General features: G+C 41.8%; 1 protein-coding gene and 1 pseudogene across 2 annotated transcripts; one reads left to right on the top strand and one right to left on the bottom strand.

Annotated features, from left to right (window-relative positions):
* Window positions 1–825: 825 nt before the first annotated feature.
* Window positions 826–14,395, bottom strand: LOC124022069 (annotated as a pseudogene). The gene is made up of 19 exons (XR_006836341.1): window positions 14,197–14,395; window positions 13,818–13,911; window positions 13,553–13,708; window positions 13,286–13,356; window positions 13,151–13,194; window positions 12,862–12,931; window positions 11,793–11,914; window positions 8,067–8,201; window positions 7,801–7,923; window positions 6,228–6,359; window positions 6,017–6,123; window positions 5,694–5,777; window positions 5,335–5,400; window positions 4,901–5,052; window positions 4,534–4,651; window positions 3,888–3,988; window positions 2,472–2,623; window positions 2,044–2,138; window positions 826–1,027 (listed from the first exon to the last, which is right to left on the bottom strand). The product of XR_006836341.1 is annotated as a nuclear pore complex protein Nup85-like (transcript).
* Window positions 14,396–15,184: 789 nt separating this feature from the next.
* Window positions 15,185–20,622, top strand: LOC124022067 (small ubiquitin-related modifier 2). Its single transcript, XM_046337129.1, has 4 exons — window positions 15,185–15,339; window positions 17,562–17,693; window positions 19,623–19,694; window positions 19,979–20,622. Exons 1-4 carry the CDS (start codon window positions 15,319–15,321, stop codon window positions 20,039–20,041), a joined length of 288 nt encoding a protein of 95 aa, XP_046193085.1. The 5' UTR covers window positions 15,185–15,318; the 3' UTR covers window positions 20,042–20,622.
* Window positions 20,623–20,624: the final 2 nt, after the last annotated feature.

The raw sequence follows: 20,624 nt of genomic DNA, 5'->3' as shown, positions 1-20,624 counted from the left end.
AACATGGAGGAAGGTGAAGAAACCATGAGGTCAAAATCATCCAGTAATATTGAGCCCACAATAGGACAGTGATTTCATACTTCATCGATGGTGAAAGGTTGATTCGCTAACCTTCATCCTAACATTCAAAGGAATGGACGGATATGAGAATATGGTGAAACGTCTTACCCATGCTTGCACTAATACATTGCTTTTAAATCCACACTTCAGGGAGGTTAGGGAATTGGGAAAACAGTCAGTTTGCCCCTTTCCTCCCCATGTCCTCTCTCTGGTTGTCCCTGACTTGTAGCATTGTGAGAGGCACAATAGCTCTGTACATAGGTGTACTTATCGTCTGTAGTCAGGAGATGTGTAGAGGTCAATGTGATGTGTAAATGTCTTGAAAGATGTTTTACGATTGTACATAATGCTATTTGTTTGTTGCATGAGGAATTAAAGGATTTTTGATCTGGTGTAATTTAGCTTATTGTACTCTTTGGTCTTTGTTGTCAGTGCATTGCTTCTCTATACATAACTTAGGCTAGTAAATCAGGTTGACTTCAAGGTCATACTTATGCCGGCTTCCACAGCGTTGACTGTGAATTTGATTTGAGCGAATGTCAAGGAAATTGTTGCCAGTGCAGTTGTGCTTGTCGACAGTGCAGTGTGCTTGTCGACAGTGCAGTGTGCTTGTCGACAGTGCAGTGTGCTTGTGTCGACAGTGCAGTGTGCTTGTCGACAGTGCAGTGTGCTTGTCGACAGTGCAGTGTGCTTGTCGACAGTGCAGTGTGCTTGTCGACAGTGCAGTGTGCTTGTCGACAGTGCACATTTAAATCCAGGCCAGTGTTCATGTCAAAACATTTCTTTATTATCAAATAGCACATTTTGATCAGACTTGATTTGTTTTATGTACAGTATAAAAAGACAAGTGCTCTTCTTTAAGTGTTGGTCAAACTTCCACTGTCCCCTCCTTAACTATGGCCATGGCCAGGTTACGAGCTAGCGCTAGCCGCAGGAGCTCAATCTTTGTCGTCTCGATGTCCTCATCCTGAAAACGCACAGGGAAACACATTTAATGGATCATCCTCATCAGAATGTTTTTAGTGATTCCATATTCAATATGATGTAATGGTGCAACTGGGCCTTCACGCTTCAGCAAACAGGAAAGGAGGGCTGCTAAACAACAATGACAAATCATGACAAGAGTTTACCAAGAAAAACTTCCAAAAGGACTAATTCGAAGTAGAAAGGAGCACTCAAGAGAAAAGTGAGCTAAAATAAATATCAGATTGTTTGTTGAGTGCTCCAACTATTACTTTCTACCTTGAATGAATCCTTTTGGAAAATGTTCTTGGTAAGCCCTTTTCATAATTATATAATACTTTATGTTAATGAAATCAACAGTCACTTTTCTGGAATACAATATTCAAATTAGGTGACAATGGAACTGTGCGATTGGCTAACTATGAAAAGTCTGTGCTAACCCCTCTCTGGAGCAGGGCCAGTTTAGCCCTGGGCTAAAGTTGATGTTAAAATGTGCAAGTGTGAATAGACTATTAGCCGTGGGCTAAGGAGGCTCTTAGTGCAGTGTGAACAGTTGCTTAACCCGGGCTAAGGAGGCTCTTAGTGCAGTGTGAACAGTTGCTTAACCCGGGCTAAGGAGGCTCTTAGTGCAGTGTGAACAGTTGCTTAACCCGGGCTAAGGAGGCTCTTAGTGCAGTGTGAACAGTTGCTTAACCCGGGCTAAGGAGGCTCTTAGTGCAGTGTGAACAGTTGCTTAACCCGGGCTAAGGAGGCTCTTAGTGCAGTGTGAACAGTTGCTTAACCCGGGCTAAGGAGGCTCTTAGTGCAGTGTGAACAGTTGCTTAACCCGGGCTAAGGAGGCTCTTAGTGCAGTGTGAACAGTTGCTTAACCCGGGCTAAGGAGGCTCTTAGTGCAGTGTGAACAGTTGCTAACCCCGGGCTAAGAAACTGTAGAGATTAGAGCATATTATTAAACAGTATTAGGAGATTGAAAGGGAAACAGACATTAGATAGAGGGTAAGGGGGTGTGTAACCCAGTACCTGCATGGGTCTGTCTGGGGTGGGAACACTCTTCCTGAGGTCAGCTCCTCCAGACAGAACATCAGCTCATGAGTTTGATCAGCAGAGAAGATCACCTGCAAGAGGACAAGCCCAGAGATTAGCCAACTGACTGCAACAAAAGGCTATTAGCCTAAAGAGGCACCATCTACAAAACTACGAGCATATATTCAGACCTACAGATCTGATAGGAATCAATAAGGTAAGGAGATCTCTTAATTTAAATCATATTTATTATATAATATATTTTCTTTAAGATTACAAAGATGTTTCGCAGTTCATATTTAGTTAGTAAACCCCCCAAAAAAGGTAAATTCAATCTATGGAATATGCTACACATTAGGTAAGTAGAAAGACGTTAATTTCAACGTTAAGTCAAGGATGGAAGTTAATGTTGTGGGCCAGTTGACCTCTTTCTGCTCCAGCAGGGGCAGGGCGTCGGTCAGCAGAGTCATCCAGAAGGAATGTGGGGCGATCTTGGCCGTCATCAGGGAGAGGAGGAGCTTGGCGGCATCCGAGAAACGCTTCTCGCCGTACAGCCGATGGAACTCACGGTACTTCCCTGCAGACAACAGGATCACATCCATCAAGGCAAAGCGTAGGAAAAACAGTTTCTCTACAGAAAGCGTTAACGCGCATTTCTTATTGGACATGTTCAGGTAGTCCATCCTGTTTCCTTCCGTAAATGGTGCCTAATGAATATGACCCAGGACAGGAGGGGAACAGAATGAACTAATGGATACAATCACATGATGCTCTCTCATTGGTATCATTGGTTACACTCATTCATATATCCTTATGTACATATTCCTTATCCCCTTACACTGTGTATAAGACAGTAGTTTTGGAATTGTTAGTTAGATTACTTGTTGGTTATCACTGCATTGTCGGAACTAGAAGCACAAGCATTTCGCTACACTCGCATTAACATCTGCTAACCATGTGTATGTGACAAATAAAATTTGATTTGATTTGATTTACACAGACACAGTATCAATGGCATAGTATGGTGTAAAATGTATTTGCCACAGTTTTAAGTATAGAACTGAGAATTGCACCGAATTCCCAGAAATGATGTGAGAACCATCTATCAGTCACACATGATGCCAGTTGGGACACCCAATATGGTCACTGTAGAATTGTTTAGAATTTGAATTCTCATTCTACTCGCTACAGCACTGGTAGAACTTGTATGGCCTAAATGTAAATACACCGTGGTTCCACTTGATTGGTTAAGAACAAGATAACATTATATACATCATAGTTCTGCCTTCATGAGTGACTAATTGTAAAGTGAGACATTACACTCACGTTACATTTCCCCAGCTGTAGGTTATCATCAGCTGTTACAACAGTATTAGGCCACAGACTGCAGCCTTATATGGACCACTTTTCTCCTACGTGAGAGAATCATTTAATAGAAAGGCCAAAATATAACATGGGTTTGATCCAGTGTGTGTGTGTGTGAGTGTGTGTGTGCGCATGTGAGTGATATGTGGCTGACTGAATGTCAAGTTAACATGCAAGACCAAGCAGGGCTCTACAATGCGACCATTTTACTGGCATATGCACCTAAATATGTTGCTGTGGGACCTGGATTTTTTATTGAAGAGCACCAGTGTGCCTAGAAAAACATACAATTCTAACTTTATTACCTCAAATATATCTAGATTTGTGCTCCTGAATTTCTTTGTGTGCACCTATATTTTTCAACTTAACACACGGTGCTCCTTGTAAAACAGCTTAGAGCCCTGCCAAGGAGTGTTGGCTTGTTTGTGTGTTCACAGTCCTTCATGCCTGTGTATGTACATGTTTGCACTCCATACCTAGAAAAGTAAGCCTGTCACTGAGCAGCATGGCTGGACCCAGGTTGTCAATCAGGTCCAGATCAGAGAAGGTCCCTTTGGCACAGTAGTCCTGGAGAAACCTGAGATACAGACCATAGAGATACATCTATAGACCAGAGAGACGCCGTATATCTAGGATACAGACCATAGAGATAAATCTATAGACCAGAGAGACGCCGTATATCTAGGATACAGACCATAGAGATACATCTATAGACCACAGAGATACCGTATATCTAGGATACAGACCATAGAGATAAATCTATAGACCAGAGAGACACCGTATATCTAGGATACAGACGGGGTTAAACCCACGGAGGGTGGGGAGCGAGAGAGTGAGCGACTACAGGGTGGTCTGGTAGCTAGTGGTGTGGAAGCAGATGTCATGGGGGGACATCTTTGCTGCCCTTCTTGAAGTAATTCCAGATCTAACGTGGTGACTCCACTACGTAGCTTTCATCAACCCCCTCATGTTAGATCAGTGGTTACATCAAGGAAAGGAGGAAGGAAGAAGGAATTTTCTAAGTATTGAAAACAGGCCGACGACTGTCCAGCAAATAAAAACAGCATTCCTGAACAGGTCACATGGTCAGGATCAGTAAAACCTCATGTAGACATACAGCACCTCTCTGATATGAGGGTGGCGAAGGCAGCATCTTTGGCTCTGATGCTCCAGGAGAGAGCAGAGCCCAGTCTGTTGTTCCTCAGGGCCTTCTTGGCCATGATCTTACAGATGCTCCTCACTGCAACACAGAGAGACACATTATACCAAAGAGTTAGGGGGTGATATACACAACAGGCATGACAGAAATCAGGGGGAGTTTGAATGTATTTTCCACGTGTGTTTTAGTAAGTGTCCATGTTGAAATTGAGGGAGTGAGACAGAATGTGGGTCTCAGTGAGAGCTTCATGCATGAGAGTAAGATGGACAACTGTTTTGGATAAGAGCGCGTGAGTATGCCTGCGTACGTACGTGTATACATCATATCTACCTTGTTCAGTCATCTGCCTCTGCTCACAGATCCTGATCACCTTCAGGGCCTTGCGCTCCGTGTCCAGAGGAACACGCTCTATCTGTAGCTCCAGGTACACACGGCCAAACTCTGGACAGTGGTCAAAGTAGTCCACAGCCAGCTGCCACAGGCTGAGGACCAGAGAGAAATAGCTGGTTAATCATGCACAGCTTAACCGATCATCCAATAGGAGCAGCACTGGAGCAGGTCAAACAGGGGAAGAGGCCTACACGCGTAGCCGACAACACTCTCTAGAAAAGATAACTACTGAACACAGTGGACCTCAGCATGTGTAGTTTTGCAGACGTGACTATATGTGTGACAGTTATCTATTAGAAAAACAGACATGTTGGCACTGGGAGTGATGCATATAGTCCAATCTATTACTAACCAGACTAGTGGGTCTGTCTCACCTGTGATGGGTGAAGAGTCCTGAGGCGTACTCCAGCAGTAGAAACTCTCTCAGGTTGGAGCCAAAACTACAACAACACAGAGAACACGTTATTATGGTCAACGGTGACGAAGGCTGCCACCGAAACACCTCAGTTTGTTCGGACCTCTGCTGCTAAAAAACACTAAATATTTCATTGCGTGTGGGTTCTTTATTAAGTGTATGCCCTTTGAATCCGGCACCCAAATACTTCCTGTTATCACAAACATTTGAGCTGAGCACGCCAACTTCACTTTCTATGATTCTGATCAATGTTACCATGAGAACAATATTGGCAGTTAATGTCAACCCTTTCGTGGGACAGTAGTGTCCTTAACTTACTGTAGGTTGTGAGACTGGAGCAGTTTACAGTGGTCCAGTAGGTCAGTCAGATGCCCCACAAACCACCAGTTGTTGAGAGCAATGCTGGAAAGCACAAACAACATGTCATAAATATCACAACATAAGAAACTGAACAGTAGTTTACATGAGTGACAGAGGGGAAATCACATTGTGTGTCTAGCCCCACATTTATTTCATCTTATCCACATTAACAGTTACTGTTACCTTAGCAACAACACAGCTACTCTCCCTGGGTTCTATACCATAGAAATATAATTCCTTTGGTTTCTGTATTTCTATGGTCGATAGACGCTCCTCCTCACCTGCAGTCTTTGATGACCTGGTGGATGTCAAACTCAAAGGCTGCCAGCAGGATGCTGTCCAGGGGCTCTGGGACACTCCTCGTGTCCAGGAACATGTGCATGCTAGACTGGAACACACACACATAGGACAGGACACTTAATCATAGTGTTGTGGTAAGTCCCAGGGCATACTAGTGCAACTCTGTATCATGTATAGTGTAGTAGTAAGTACCTGTGCGTAGTAGTGCAGCTCTGTGGGCTTGACAGTGGGGTGGGAGAACAGCAGTCTGGTGACCAGGAAGTGATACCAGGTACTCAGCAGCTCCTTGTACTCCAGGAGAACATCCTCATCACCAACCAGGATCTACATGGATAATTAGGAGGGTATAGATAAACCATGGATGGATACTTATTTAGGAGGGTATGGATAAACCATGGATGGATACTTATTTAGGAGGGTATGGATAATCCATGGATGGATACTTATTTAGGAGGGTATGGATAATCCATGGATGGATACTTATTTAGGAGGGTATGGATAATCCATGGATGGATACAACAGGTGGAACATATGGATAGTAGTTGGAAGAGACAGACAGCACCAACAAGAGATTATTTTAGCTCCTAAACAGTTCACGCTCACACAGATGCAGGTACAGAGCCAATGGACTCTACATGTACAGAGAGAGTTACTTTTGGCTAAGGTATACATCGTATACTACAGGTAGCTACACTGACGACAAAACATTTAGCTCTTTATATGACAGACTGACCAGGTGAAAGCTATGATCCCTTATTGAGGTCACCTGGTTTGCCAGCAGCATACCACCCTGCACACTACTGCTGGCTTGCTTCTGAAGCGAAGCAGGGTTGGTCCTGGTCAGTTCCTGGCTGGAAGACCAGATGCTACTGGAAGTGGTGTTGGAGGGCCAGTAGGAGGCACTCTTTCCTCTGGTATAAAAAAAATATCCCAATGCCCCAGGGCAGCGATTGGGGACACTGCCCTGTGTAGGGTGCCATCTTTCGGATAGGACGTTAAACGGGTGTCCTTACTCTCTGAGGTCATTAAAGATCCCATGGCACTTATCGTAAGAGTAGGGGTGTTAACCCCGGTGTCCTGGCTAAATTCCCAACCTGGCCCTCAAAAACCATCACGGTCACCTAATAGTCCCCAGTTTACAATTGGCTCATTCATCCCCATCCTCTCACCTGTAACTATTCCCCAGGTCGTTGCTGTAAATGAGAACGTGTTCTCAGTCAACTTACCTGGTAAAATAACGGATAAATATATATATATTTTTTAAACCTTCAATCAGTGTAGATGAAGGGGAGGAGAGGTTAAAGAAAGATTTTTAAGCCTTGAAACAATTGAAACATGGATTGTGTATATGTGCCATTCAGAGGGTGAATGGGCAAGACAAAACATTTAAGTGACTTTGAACAGGGTATGGTAGTAGGTGCCAGGCGCACTGTGAGTGTGTCAAGAACAGCAACGCTGCTGAGTTTCACGCTCAACAGTTTCCTGTGTGTGTCAAGAATGGTCCACCACCCAAAGAACATCATGACAACTTGACAACTTGACAACTGTGGGACGCATTGGAGTCAACATGGGCCAGCATCGCTGTGGAATGTTTGACACCTTGTAGAGTCCATGCCCCGATTAATTTAGACTGTTCTGAGGGCAAAAGGGGGTGCAACTCAATATTATGACAGTGTTCCTAATGTTTTGTACACTCTGTGGGTACCTGTCACCACACAGATGCAGGTAAAGTGTGCCAGGGCAGGTATTGGGCAGTTCCACTGACCTTACAGATGTCCTCCAGGTGGCGGTTGCTGGCAAAGGACTGGTCCTGGAGACAGTGGTCCACCTCCTCGCGCCAGTGTCTCCACTTTACATCAAACTCTGTCAGGGTCTGAGTCTCACCAGGCTACAGTAAGATGTCATAGAGGAGAGAGCGCTAGAGTTACAACCATAGAGATACATATAATATACGTCTTCTACTTGATTCTGTGGTTAAAACTGGTTGCTGTTCAGGAGGTTGAAACGTTCAGATAGAAATGCACTATGTACATTGAAGATGGGCATCTTCATGAGCAAGTTGTCCAGCAGCTTGAACATGACCCTGGCTGCAGGCTGCAAAGCTGCCTGTTTCACCAGAACCTGCCTGGCCTCGTCCATCCGGCCCTGCAGCACGTAGCTGATCACCTGGAGACACAGAGGGGGTTCAATAGGGGACAAAGAATATCTGCATACAGACTAGTGCACAAATAAACATGAATAGCAGATTACACAGATATAAGTTAAAGGAGTTCAACTGGGCAAAGATAAAATACATAGTATATCAACGAGTTTATTTCAACCACATTGGAAGTAATCATGGAGAACCATTTAAAAAGGCAAATTCACTGGAGGTCTTGAGGATCCACTAAATTAGTTTTGATCAAACAGGGCTCTAAGCTGACAGTTTATTTTTTATAAGGAGCACATGTGCTCGTAAATTGAAAAATGTAGGAGCACACAAAGAAATTAAGGAGCACAATGAAAGTATTTGAGCAAGTGTTTTTATGATAAGAAATTAATAAAAGTTTAAGAATAAAAGTTTGTTGGAGTGTTCCATACTCAATCAATTACAATGTACGAGAGGTAGACCGATGAATCAGAATGGCCGATTAATTAGGGCTGATTTCAAGTTTTCATAACAATCGGAAATCGGTATTTTTGGACACCGATTTTGCCATTTCTTTTTTTTACACCTTTATTTAATCTTTATTTAACGAGGCAAGTCAGTTAAGAACACATTCTTATTTTCAATGATGGCCTAGGAACAGTGGGTTAACTGCCTTGTTCAGGGGCAGAACGACAGATTTTCACCTTGTCAGCTCAGGGATCCAATCTTGCAACCTTACAGTTAACTAGTCCAACGCTATAACCACCTGCCTCTCGTTGCACTCCACACGGAGACGGCATGTTACGCAAATGCCGTAAACCAAGGGAAGTTGCTAGCTAGCATTAAACTTAAAAACAATCAATCATAATCACTAGTTAATTACACATAGTTGATGATATTACTAGATATTATCTAGCGTGTCCTGCATTGCATATAATCTGACTGAGCATACAAGTACCTGACTGAGCGGTGGTAGGCAGAAGCAAGCGTGCGTAAAAAATAAATTCAAACAGCACTTTCGTGCATTTTGCCAGCAGCTCTTCGTTGTGCGTAAAGCATTGCGCTGTTTATGAATTACTTCAAGCCTATCAACTCCCTAGATGAGGCTGGTGTAACCGAGAAGTGAAATGGCTAGCTAGTTAGTGCGCTCTAATAGCTTTTCAAACGTCACTCGCTCTGAGCCTGTGCTGGTTTCCCTTGCTCTGCATGGGTAACGCGGCTTCGAGGGTGGCTGTTGTCGTTGTGTTCCTGGTTCGAGCCCAGGGAGGAGCGAGTAGAGGGACGGAAGCTATACTGTTACACTGGCAATACTAAAGTTCCTAAGAACATGAAATACAAGTGGTATAGACGGAAATAGTCCTATAATTCCTATAATAACTACAACCTAAAACTTCTTACCTTGGAATATTCAAGACTCATGTTAAAAGGAACCACCAGCTTTCATATGTTCTCATGTTCTGATCAAGGAACTTAAACATTAGCTTTCTCACTTAATTTCTTCTCCAACACTTAGTTTTGCATTATTTAAACCAAATTGAACATGTTTGATTATTTATTTGAGGCTAAATTGATTATCGATGTATTATATTAAGTTAATATAAGTGTTCATTCAGTATTGTTGTAATTGTCATTATTACAAAAAAATATATAAATATATATATATATATATATAAAAAGTATTATTATTGGTCCTCCAATAATCAGTGCTGAAAAATCATAATCGGTCAACCTCTACAATGTACCCTCCAATATGAGTCATTTAGGCGAGACAATGTTCAGCTGCCCCTTTGAGTTCCACGACGTCTCTTTGCTAGCAGTTGAGCAAGCTCAAACTAACATTGAAAAACCACATAGCATGTGAACAAAACAATGTAAATAGCCAAGAAATATGAGAAGAAAGTCACACTTTAGTAGACTTTCAGGTGAAATCAACCAACTTCTACGCTGTGCGCTTCTAAAAATGTTTTTTTTTCAGCACTTCACTCAGTCCTGCTCGAGGTGGGAAAGCTAAACTCAGCAAAAATAACTGTCAACTGCGTTTATTTTCAGCAAACTTAAATGTGTAAATATTTGTATAAACACAACAAGATTCAAAAACAGACAAACTGAACAAGTTCCAAAGACATGTGACTAACAGAAATGGAATGTGTCCCCGAAAAAAGGGAGGATCAAAAGTAACAGTCAGTATCTGGTGTGGCCACCAGCTGCATTAAGTACTGCAGTGCATCGCCTTCTCATGGACTGCACCAGATTTGCACGTTCTTGCTGTGAGATGATGTTACCCCACTCTTCCACCAAGACACCTGTAAGTTCCCGGACATTTCTGGGGGGGAATGGCCCTAGCCCTCACCCTCTGATCCAACAGGACTCAGGCGTGCTCAATGGGATTGAGATCCGGGCTCTTCGCTGGCCATGGCAGAACACTGACCGTCCTGTCTTGAAGGAAATCAGCCATACTGCTTGTTCTGTGCGTGGTGGCATTGTCATGCTGGAGGGTCATGTCAGGAGGAGCCTGCAGGAAGGGTACCACATGAGGGAGCTGATGTCTACCCTGTAACGCACAGCGATTCAACGATAAATGCGAATCTGACCATTACTCCTGGTGAGACAAAACTGCGACTCGTCAGTGAAGAGCACTTTTTGCCAGTCCTGTCTGGGCCAACGACGGTGGGTTTGTGCCCATAGGTGACATTTATGCCGGTGATGTCTGGTGAGGACCTGCATTACAACAGGCCTACAAGCCCTCAGTCCAGCCTCTTTCAGCTTACTGTGAACAGTCTGAGCACTAATGGAGGGATTGTGCATTCCTGGTGTAACTCGGGCAGTTGTTGTTGCCATCCTGTACCGGTTCCGCAGGTGTGATGTTCGGATGTACCAATCCTGTGCAGGTGTTGTACACGTGGTCTGCCACTGCGAGGACGATCCACGGTTCGTCCTGTCTCCCTGTAGCGCTGTCTTAGGCATCTCACTGTATGGACATTGCAATTTATTGCCTTGACCACATCTGCAGTCCTCATGCCTCCTTGCAGCATGCCTAAGGCACGTTCACGCAGATGGGCAGGGACCCTGGGCATCTTTCTTTTGGTGTTTTTCAGAGTCAGTAGAAAGGCATCTTTAGTGTCCTAAGTTTTCATAACTGTGACCTTAATTGCCTACCGTCTGTAAGCTGTTAGTGTTTTAACGAACATCCCACAGGTGCATGTTCATTAATTGTTTATGGTTCATTGAACAAGCATGGGAAACAGAGATAAACCCCTTACAATTAAAATCTGTGAAGTTATTTGGATTTTTACGAATTATCTTTGAAAGACAGGGTCCTGGAAAAAGGGACGTTTCTTTTTTGCTGAGTTTATATGGTATTTGTAGTGCTGTGTGTGATTAGCTACCAGCTATGAAACAAAAACAGAACGTTTACTTTGAAAATGGCTACGGCAGCATTTTTTGTGTTACTATGAATCACATGCTCGCTCATACATTACTTTTTCAGTTCGCACACATCTATTTTTAGGCACATTTGAGTAAAATGGTCACGCTGTAGAGCCAAAAATCAGCCTGACGTATCTACGCACTGGGCCAATAGCATTTAAAAAATGCAGAGAGAGACAGGAGAGGGGTGTATGTGTACGTACCACGTCCCAGTAGGCCTGGTGCTCTGCGGGGCTCTCACTCGCCAGCACCTCCCTGGCCTTCTCATCCACGTCAGCCTTGTGCAGCCTCACCCAGTCGAGCAGGTGGAGCACCAGGGAGCCAGCTAGAGGGTCACATACAACAAACAGGGTGCAGAAAATATTAAAGTTTTGTTCACACCATAGAGATAGATGACTCATCATGGATATAACCCCTTTTAGCGTGGACAATGAGGGCTTCCACCATTTAAGTTGTCAACTGGGTGGGGATTTATATGAGTTTGGACAGGGGTCGCGTTAGCTTTCAGAAATCAGCATTTTCAAAACTCAGACCATAATTTTTTTTTTGCATTTTTAACCATTTAACCTGCGTTTCATATTGAAAGTCAACCGTGCTTTTTGGCTTCACTAGAGTGATCAGGGGCTTGCAACTATTGTTTCTTTACACAAAATACATTCGTGCAAAATCATTTATCAGCTGACAGAGGTGCAACGCTATTTGGCAAACAGCCAGACATAATTAAATTAGCCTACAATAAAAAAGGTATTTTTTGCAAAGACGATGCATGGCCATCATATTTCCAATGTTTCGCTTGAAGTTAATACTGCATTTTAACTTGCTACTGGAGAAAAACTTAACTGGAAGAAAGGACCGGAGAAAAGTAGCCTACACATCAGCCAGGGCACTGATGATCCAATGACAAGAGCAAATATATTTCATCCAAGTGGAGAAGTGGAACTGAAGCACAAAATTAGTAATTTTACAAATCATGATTATTTGAGCAAACCTGAAGCCTAGCAGAATTTACAATAAGAAGCATTTTAGATCTGTGTGAAAAATGCAGAATCCTACGTTAACGCGACCCCTGTGGGAGCAATCGGCCAATGAAAAATAAGAAAATGGATTACGTTAAAATGGAGATAGCCTCAATGGTGCTGCCCATGCTATCACAGACACTGTAATGGCACAGATACAAATATGAGTCTTCTATCTAGCTCTATGGTTCATACCTAGATGATGCTTGTGTGTCCAATGCAACATCAAGGTTGACACACAAAATATAAACTCTACCTGGAGCTGCATCGATGAACAACACTTCACAAAGATTCCAGATCAGCTCTACTGCCAGCAGGATTGACACCTATCATGAAAAACAGGAGAGAAGAGTGTTGCCAAGGGAATCATTATGATACACTAAAACAGTCTGAGTTGTATAACATTACAAAGATGTTCATCTTCATCATTGTTGCAAGATCATTTCTCACGTTTGCTGATTCAATGTTATATTACTTGGGTTATGTTTCCTTGACATAAGGGTAAGTGGTTAGTCGAACTGAATAGGCACAGACAGGTACTTTACCTGATTTCCATACTGTGTAGCCAATGCTGCATCTTGTGTAGAAACTGCAAAGTGAGAGGAAATAGCATGTTACTTAAGTCTGTCTATGAACTGCATTGATAAACATACGATTGTTGAAATGTTGCCATACTATACCTGCGACTTGCTGGAGTTCCTCCATGCATGCTCGAATCACAGACCTGTAGTTCTTGCTAATACTGACAAACCTGAATAAATAAGTGAAATTGATAAACGAGCACACCCATTACAATGCAAAACATTTAGATTACTATGAGATTAAGTCACACACATCACCACTGTTTGATTATATTTAGAACCAGGAGTTTTTCCTGACCTCATGACAAAGGAAAACTCAGAGCCCTAGTTTGAATTACAAGAGAAAGTAGTCTATCCCATCCTTACTGGGGTTTCTTGTTCTTGCTGGGCAGATCCTCTCTGATCCTCTGCAGACCAACAAAGATGTGATGGGACTCATTGAAGAGTTTACGCAAAATCGGGAATAGATGTCCTCATCTTTCCTGACCTCGTGGACAAAGGGACAACCCCCTGCAGATCCACCTGAAGAGACACACATGGAGAGTGGGTTAGAGAGGAGGATGCTTTGTACTTTGACATGATTTGAGTCATGACTTTACTACCAAGTTATACATTCAACTCTCCTATCTACCTGATGCTTTGTAAATGGTCTCATAAACCAGGATATCTCCAGGACCCCACACAAATCCCAAGTGTTTTTGGTTGCTGTCGAACCCAGGGATAGGCTGAAAGAGAGAAACGTCTCGTTAGTTTATTTATGTGGACATAGCTAGGTGATTAACCGTCTAGACATTATTCTGCCTTGCTGCCAGTATCTTTCAACCCACTGAAACGAGTCATCACAAATGACAAATAAACATTGTGCAGTGATGCCAGTATTATTGTGGACACTTGAGCTCAGAGACGTTTGAATGAAGTGTCAGCTAGTTAGCGAACTAACGTTAGCAAGTTGCATAGCCTGCCCTGGACACATTTTGATTCCACAACAACAGAGCACAAGCGGTACTTACAGTAGTTGTTGGCTCCACATCTACCTCCTCCATTACCACCCACTTTAATCAAATCAATAAGGTGAATCAATAAATATAACTTAATCCACGAGCGATACAAATACTGACATTTCAAATAATATAATACAGAAATTAGGCGCTTCAACCATTCAGCTGAAGGACCCCAAAGCGTGCGTGCGTATGTCTGATGTCATAGGAATTCTGTGTCGTGCCTGACTAGAAATGCAAGCTTGCACTAAAGGGAACACAATTACTCAGTTGTCAATTTGACAAGTAATGTCACCATGAGAATATATTATTCCAATTAATAAAATCGATTTATACCAATATCTACCAATTATAATGTTTTGGTACTAATTTGCTCAAAGTAGGAATAACTTATGGCCACCAGATGCAAACAGTTATTTATTTACCCTAATGTGCAGATTTTAGTCATAATTAATTGTCGAATGAAAGGCTCCTCATAACATTTAGGCTATTTTCAATGGCATACTAGGGAAATATGGCATTTTTACAATGTTGCACCATTCTGGACCTTATCAACATCCATCTAATACTGTGTGGGCAACATTAGTTTCTTGCTGGATCATGTCTATTTTGGTACAAGTACTGTACAACCAAATATTTCATTGTTCCATCTGTGGTACAACTGCATAATTTGTTGGCTGAATGTTATGGTCTATAAAAACAAGATGGCTACTGAGGATCAGTCCTCTCTTCCATGACAAAATTCCAGAATGGTTTAAATTCCCAAACATTGACCTTTTAGTACTCTTTCTTAAATAACCTGATTTTTATTGCGCAAATGTACAGCAATGGCACGGTTAACATCAAAGCATTAGGACGTTTTCGGTGAATATTTTCATAAAACAAAACAAAAGGGAACGTGTTATAAATGCGCGTGCACGTGTTACAGAAACGCGCATTACGACATTCCCGCCCTCTGCCAGCGCTCAACATCTTACCCTGTGACCAAGGTTGGCCAATGAATGTGAAGTACAGGGCACGAGCATGTGTTTGTGATCGCGCACGTAGGGCCGGTATTTTAATCGGGAGCGGGTACGTGCGCGTACACGTCTATTTCGTTGTGTGGCGGCGTAGAGAAGCGCAAATAGAGTAACCATGGCTGACGAGAAACCCAAGGTGAGTTGCTTGAAAATATGCTTACATCTCATCACATTTTTTTTTACATACATAACTCAAATAGAACTAAGGAAAAATGTACATGTAATATTTCCTTACTTGAGATCTTAGTAGACTCAAGTTTTGAAAATGCAAGTACTCCATTGGAGACACCGGAAGACCTGTGCACGCGCCTGCATGGGCGCGTGGCTTGCTGCTTGAATCGCAGCCAACTAGCGTTTGCTAGCTGAACATGACAGTAAGCAATGCATGCACTCTCTTCAGTTCTTAATCTTTTGTATTTGCAAATGTAATCTGACAAACTCAGTTCAGATCCAAGTGGTTGTATCAGTCATCACTTTGTCAATTTCTTCAGTTGCAAACTTGTTACATTCATTCATGGCTACAGCAAGGGTCCCTCTCATCTGCTTATGGAGCCAGCTATCACAGCATGTTACAAATGAGTGAAATGGTGTGACTGAGACAGTGTTAAAAACCATGTTTATGTGTTTTCATGTGTAAAAGTATGATCAATATTTTGAAATGCATCGTGTGTGTGTGTGTGTGTGTGTGTGTGTGTGTGTGTGTGTGTGTGTGTGTGTGTGTGTGTGTGTGTGTGTGTGTGTGTGTGTGTGTGTGTGTGTGTGTGTGTGTGTGTGTGTGTGTGTGTGTGTGTGTGTGTTGACCAATGATCAGATGTTTGACACATACATGTTTAATATGTGTCCTCATATGGATGAATTCCAGAATGTGTAAAGCACCTATCCTGTAGTCAAGCATGATAAATTCCACTCTGTAGACTAAACATTGTCCAAAAACACTTCTTGTCTCATTACATTGCCACAGCGTCATAACTTTTAGAACAAGTAAATAATAGTCAAGACAGATTAACTTGCATGTCACTGCTGAACTATCCAATGCCCTTGTAAGTGTTCTATAAAACTTTAAATATTTGGTCTATTTTCACTGTTCAGAAACTGCTTATATTCAGACAGTACACTGCTGACAAATACTCTGTGTAAATGTTTCTGCTGGCCTAAAATCAATGATGGTCATATCATGGTTGCCATTAGCCTGGGACCTGACTAATAATTTGCTTTGCATCAACTGTATCAGCCAAGCAACAATTGTATCTGATCGTCCCAGGCAAGGTTAACATTAGCTGCTTTTATCAACGCTAGTATTCACACACTAGTATTCACACACTAGCGTTACTAGGAATTACCTTGCAAAAAAATGGAATAGTCTGCAAGAATACAGAAGTTAAATAAAATTCAATTTCAACTTACTCTGTTGATTGTCTGTAGGGCTGGTATTTATGCAGAGGGGACATTGAGGAAAAAACATCTAATAGAACATTCAGAATTTCCAAACGTGGGTCTATTGTAGACCCAATTACTCTCCCTTACCTCGTGTCAAAATAAAAGTCCTGCACGGCCCCATACCAGCACAAAAGATAGCAAGAACTTTTATTTTGACATGAGGTAAGCAGAGAGGAACTGACCTCGCTGAGGAACTGCATGGGTCGACAACAGATCCACGTTTGGAAAGTGTTTAATTATACGTTCCATTAGATGTTTGTTTTTTCTCAAATTCCCCCCAACATAAGGTCGAAGCCTACAGACAATCGGCAGAGTAAGATGAAGGTTCATTTTATTTAACTTCTGGCTTTTGGTGGACTATTCTGTTTTTTGCAAGCTAATTCCCATCAACCCTAGTGTGTAAATACTAGCGTTTCTAAAAGCAGCTAGGTTACCTTATATTGTATTCAGTGTTTGTCTATATGAGCTAGCCATGTTTAAAGCTGCAATATGTCACTTTTTGGGTGACCTGACAAAATTCACATAGAAATGTGAGTTATAGATATGTCATTTTCATTGAAAGCAAGTCTAAGAAGTGTTAAATATGTTATGTGTGCTATTTCTATGCTTCCCATTCTTCAGTTTACTTTTTAGTCTTTTACTTTTTTACTTTTGTACACCAGCTTCAAACAACTGAAAATACTATATTTTTGGTTATGGAAAAGATATTTCACAGCGGTTTAAATGGTACAATAATTCTCTACACTATTCTTGCTTTTGTTGTCACTTAAACTGAAATTAGGTGGACTATTTGACTTTTAACAGGCTTGATTATTTGTCACATGTAATAGTGGGTATCATGGTAATTCTAGACATTACATTTATACAGTATCTGCGTTTCATCTCACTGAATACACCCCCAATGTTTGTTGTGTCCATCAGGAGGGAGTGAAAACAGAAAACAATGACCACATAAACCTGAAGGTGGCGGGACAGGATGGGTCGGTGGTGCAGTTCAAGATCAAGAGACACACGCCGCTCAGCAAACTCATGAAGGCGTACTGTGAGAGACAGGTGAGTCTGACATGGCAACCATGATGATGCCACTGAGTGCACAACATCAGCAGCGGTATCAGAGGGCAAGGTTGAGCTACTACCATATTGGTTATACCTATCAAGGTTATACCTGATCAAGGATCAGGTCCCGCTCTGTCCTTGTCATTTATTCATTGTGATCTAAACGGGCCAAGTCAAAACTGGTCCTATGTCATCATTCTCCTCCAGAGAGGAAGAGGAATGACTAATATTCCTGCACAATGTCTATTTAGAATTTATTATCGCACACTGTATTGCACAATTCCCTGGCACATTTGTAAATATCCTACTTCAATTTGTTTGAGTGCCTCCTTGTATCTTAGTAACATTTTAATCCTCGTTTTTATTTATTGAGTTTTCTTTTTAGTAGTCTTTTATTTACTTAATTACTTTCCTATTGTCGAGAGGTGTACCTGTAATTAAGCATGTATTTGCACTGTGTACTCCACGTATGTCATGTGTACAGGTATATGACTAATAAACTTGAACTCTGAGATGCTTTATGACTATGGGCCCACAAACTTTTCCCTAATGACCTGACCTGAAAAAAGTCCTGACCCTAACTATGGGAATACAGGGGTTGATGAAAGATGACAGCTCATATTATCCATTGAGGACAAGGAAACTCATTGAAGAGAAAACACAATACATGCACCATTTTATACACTTGTATCTCTTTGATCTGTTCACTGTCAGATGTAGTCTACATTGTCTGTGACAGGAGACGAGCGCTATGGGCTGTGTTGTCTTCATCATATTATCATCTTCCTTTTCATCGTCCTCATTATTCCAGTGTCCAGCTCTATGTGTGGTTAAGACCGTTGGGCCACTAACTGGAAGGTCGCTGGTTCGAATCCCTGAGCTGAATAGGTGAAATATATTTTTGGTGTCTTTGAGCAAGGCTCTTAACCCTAATTGCTCCTGTAAGTCGCTCTGGATAAAAGCGTCTGCTAAATGACTCAAACGTAATTTAGTAATGACTCTGTATTGTCCACTCTTCTGATTTTAGTTCTTGAAAGACTTTTTATTTGGTCAAATACCCTTTATTTTAATATGCACCAAATGTACTTGTCATATTCAATGCAATGTGCATTAGTAAGGCTTAAGCTTAACTTGCCTATCTCTCTGGCTGTAGGCTGATTAGTAAATACTAAGCCTTACTGCTGAATCATTATGGCCAATCTGATCTGTGCTATTTATGAGCTTACAGGCTAATTGAGGGGATTTACACTGCATTACCTAATAAGTACTTTTAAAATAGGGTTCTTGGCTTTGGATTCTCCCAACATATCAAATGTCTTTTTGTTCTCTTCCCTTGTGCTCTTGGAGCTGTTCTGTTTTACATGTCTTTTTGAATGATTGTGTTCATGCTGCTTGCACTGGCAAGTACAGAGATGTAGAGATGGAGGCAGAGATGTAGCAACTGAGCCTTTGCTCTCTAGTGCTAGGCCTGTCTTATCCAGGCTTGCCCAGGCCTAATCTCAATGCAGTGTGTGCGTGCCCACCCATAATGGATCTTGTGTGTCTCTTTAGACCAGTGAAGTCATGGAAGTAGGCCAGGCTCTACAGGCTTTGTTGAGTAGAAGCCACTTCCCTCCCTATCCTGTTGTTTCTACCTTTATCTGATAAAAATGATGTCGGCCAACGTGGATATGGAGTGGCAATATAGTAACGCCCTTCCCTATCTCCTTATTCCTTCCTTTCTGCAGTGTTTTCATTCACAAAGTAGAGAAGCGACAGAAGTTGTTAAAGGAATGACTAACCTTGCTTCCTCAGTGCCGTACACTATTAATGGATTGCTTGGCAAGGGTTGGGGAAACGTTGTTTTCTTTGGACATTTTACTTGGAGAGATTGTTTTGTGTCAGACAGTTTAATGGAATTTAGTGTCTGTGTGTCTGTGTCTGTAGGGGTTGACAATTAGGCAAATCCGGTTCCGGTTCGATGGACAGCCTATAAACGAGACAGACACACCTGCACAGGTAATCCTGGAGTCTCATGGGAGGAACTGATTTGTTACATCAATTCACTCTACTTCGCTTGAACAACACCATTCCAGCAATAATACATTAGACGTTCCTCCCTGTTTTGAGAATACCAATGAACATTTGTGCATGTCAAAAGAATGTTAAATGCAAAATGTCTTCTAACGAAAGTTTTCCATTCACGGCTAATTTATGTACATTTTTGTCATGAATGACATGTCATCTAATGAAATTGGGTTTTTATATCAAATTGACTTAATTTCCTTCCTTTTTCGTGACAGTTGGAAATGGAGGATGAAGATACGATCGACGTTTTCCAGCAACAGACAGGAGGCCTCTACTAGCATGTCAAGTACTCCCCCACATCTTCCTCCACCCCCCAGACGGCTGCTTTGCAGCTTGTCCCATTTTCCACCACAGAACCAATACCATGTGGAAGACTTCCTGCTCACAGTTATACATAACTGTTGATGTATAGTGTTTTCATTCTTGCCTTTGTTTCCTTCCTGTTTTGTACATAAACAACCTCCTCTAAAACAACTCAGATTTGAGTAACATTCATACAAGGTGTGCTGCGAATAAACGCAACAAGATCCAGCTCTTAAAAAGTCCATTGTTTTGGTGACTTGTTGGTTCACTTATTCAGAGATCAAGAAAAGCTATTTTCCACCCATTCACTGTTTGAGAGTAAGACTGGTTTGTTATTCAACTTAATTTTCTGTTGTCGATTTCAGAAAATTGGTTTTATATCTTTTTTATAATAGTAGTGGTTGTGTAGAATGAAACACGTCTTGAACATAGTTTGACTAGGCCATGCTTGTAATAAGGAAACCCTGAAGAGATGTTTTAGTCCAGGTAAACATCTGTATTGTCTCATAAATGTCTTGTTAAAATAAAGTTATTCTCTCTTTTTAACCAAACTCAATT

This window comes from Oncorhynchus gorbuscha, unplaced genomic scaffold (genome assembly GCF_021184085.1).
Source record: "Oncorhynchus gorbuscha isolate QuinsamMale2020 ecotype Even-year unplaced genomic scaffold, OgorEven_v1.0 Un_scaffold_1284, whole genome shotgun sequence".
Classification (NCBI taxonomy): domain Eukaryota; kingdom Metazoa; phylum Chordata; class Actinopteri; order Salmoniformes; family Salmonidae; genus Oncorhynchus; species Oncorhynchus gorbuscha.
Note: the sequence above shows the minus strand (reverse complement) of the source record. Positions and strands in the feature narration are given on the sequence as shown.

Coding starts and splice junctions, on each gene's coding strand:
- LOC124022067 (XM_046337129.1), top strand. CDS start 15,319: ATGGCTGACGAGAAACCCAAG. Junction 15,340..17,561: donor TGGCTGACGAGAAACCCAAG/GTGAGTTGCTTG, acceptor TGTGTCCATCAG/GAGGGAGTGAAAACAGAAAA. Junction 19,695..19,978: donor AGACAGACACACCTGCACAG/GTAATCCTGGAG, acceptor TTTTCGTGACAG/TTGGAAATGGAGGATGAAGA.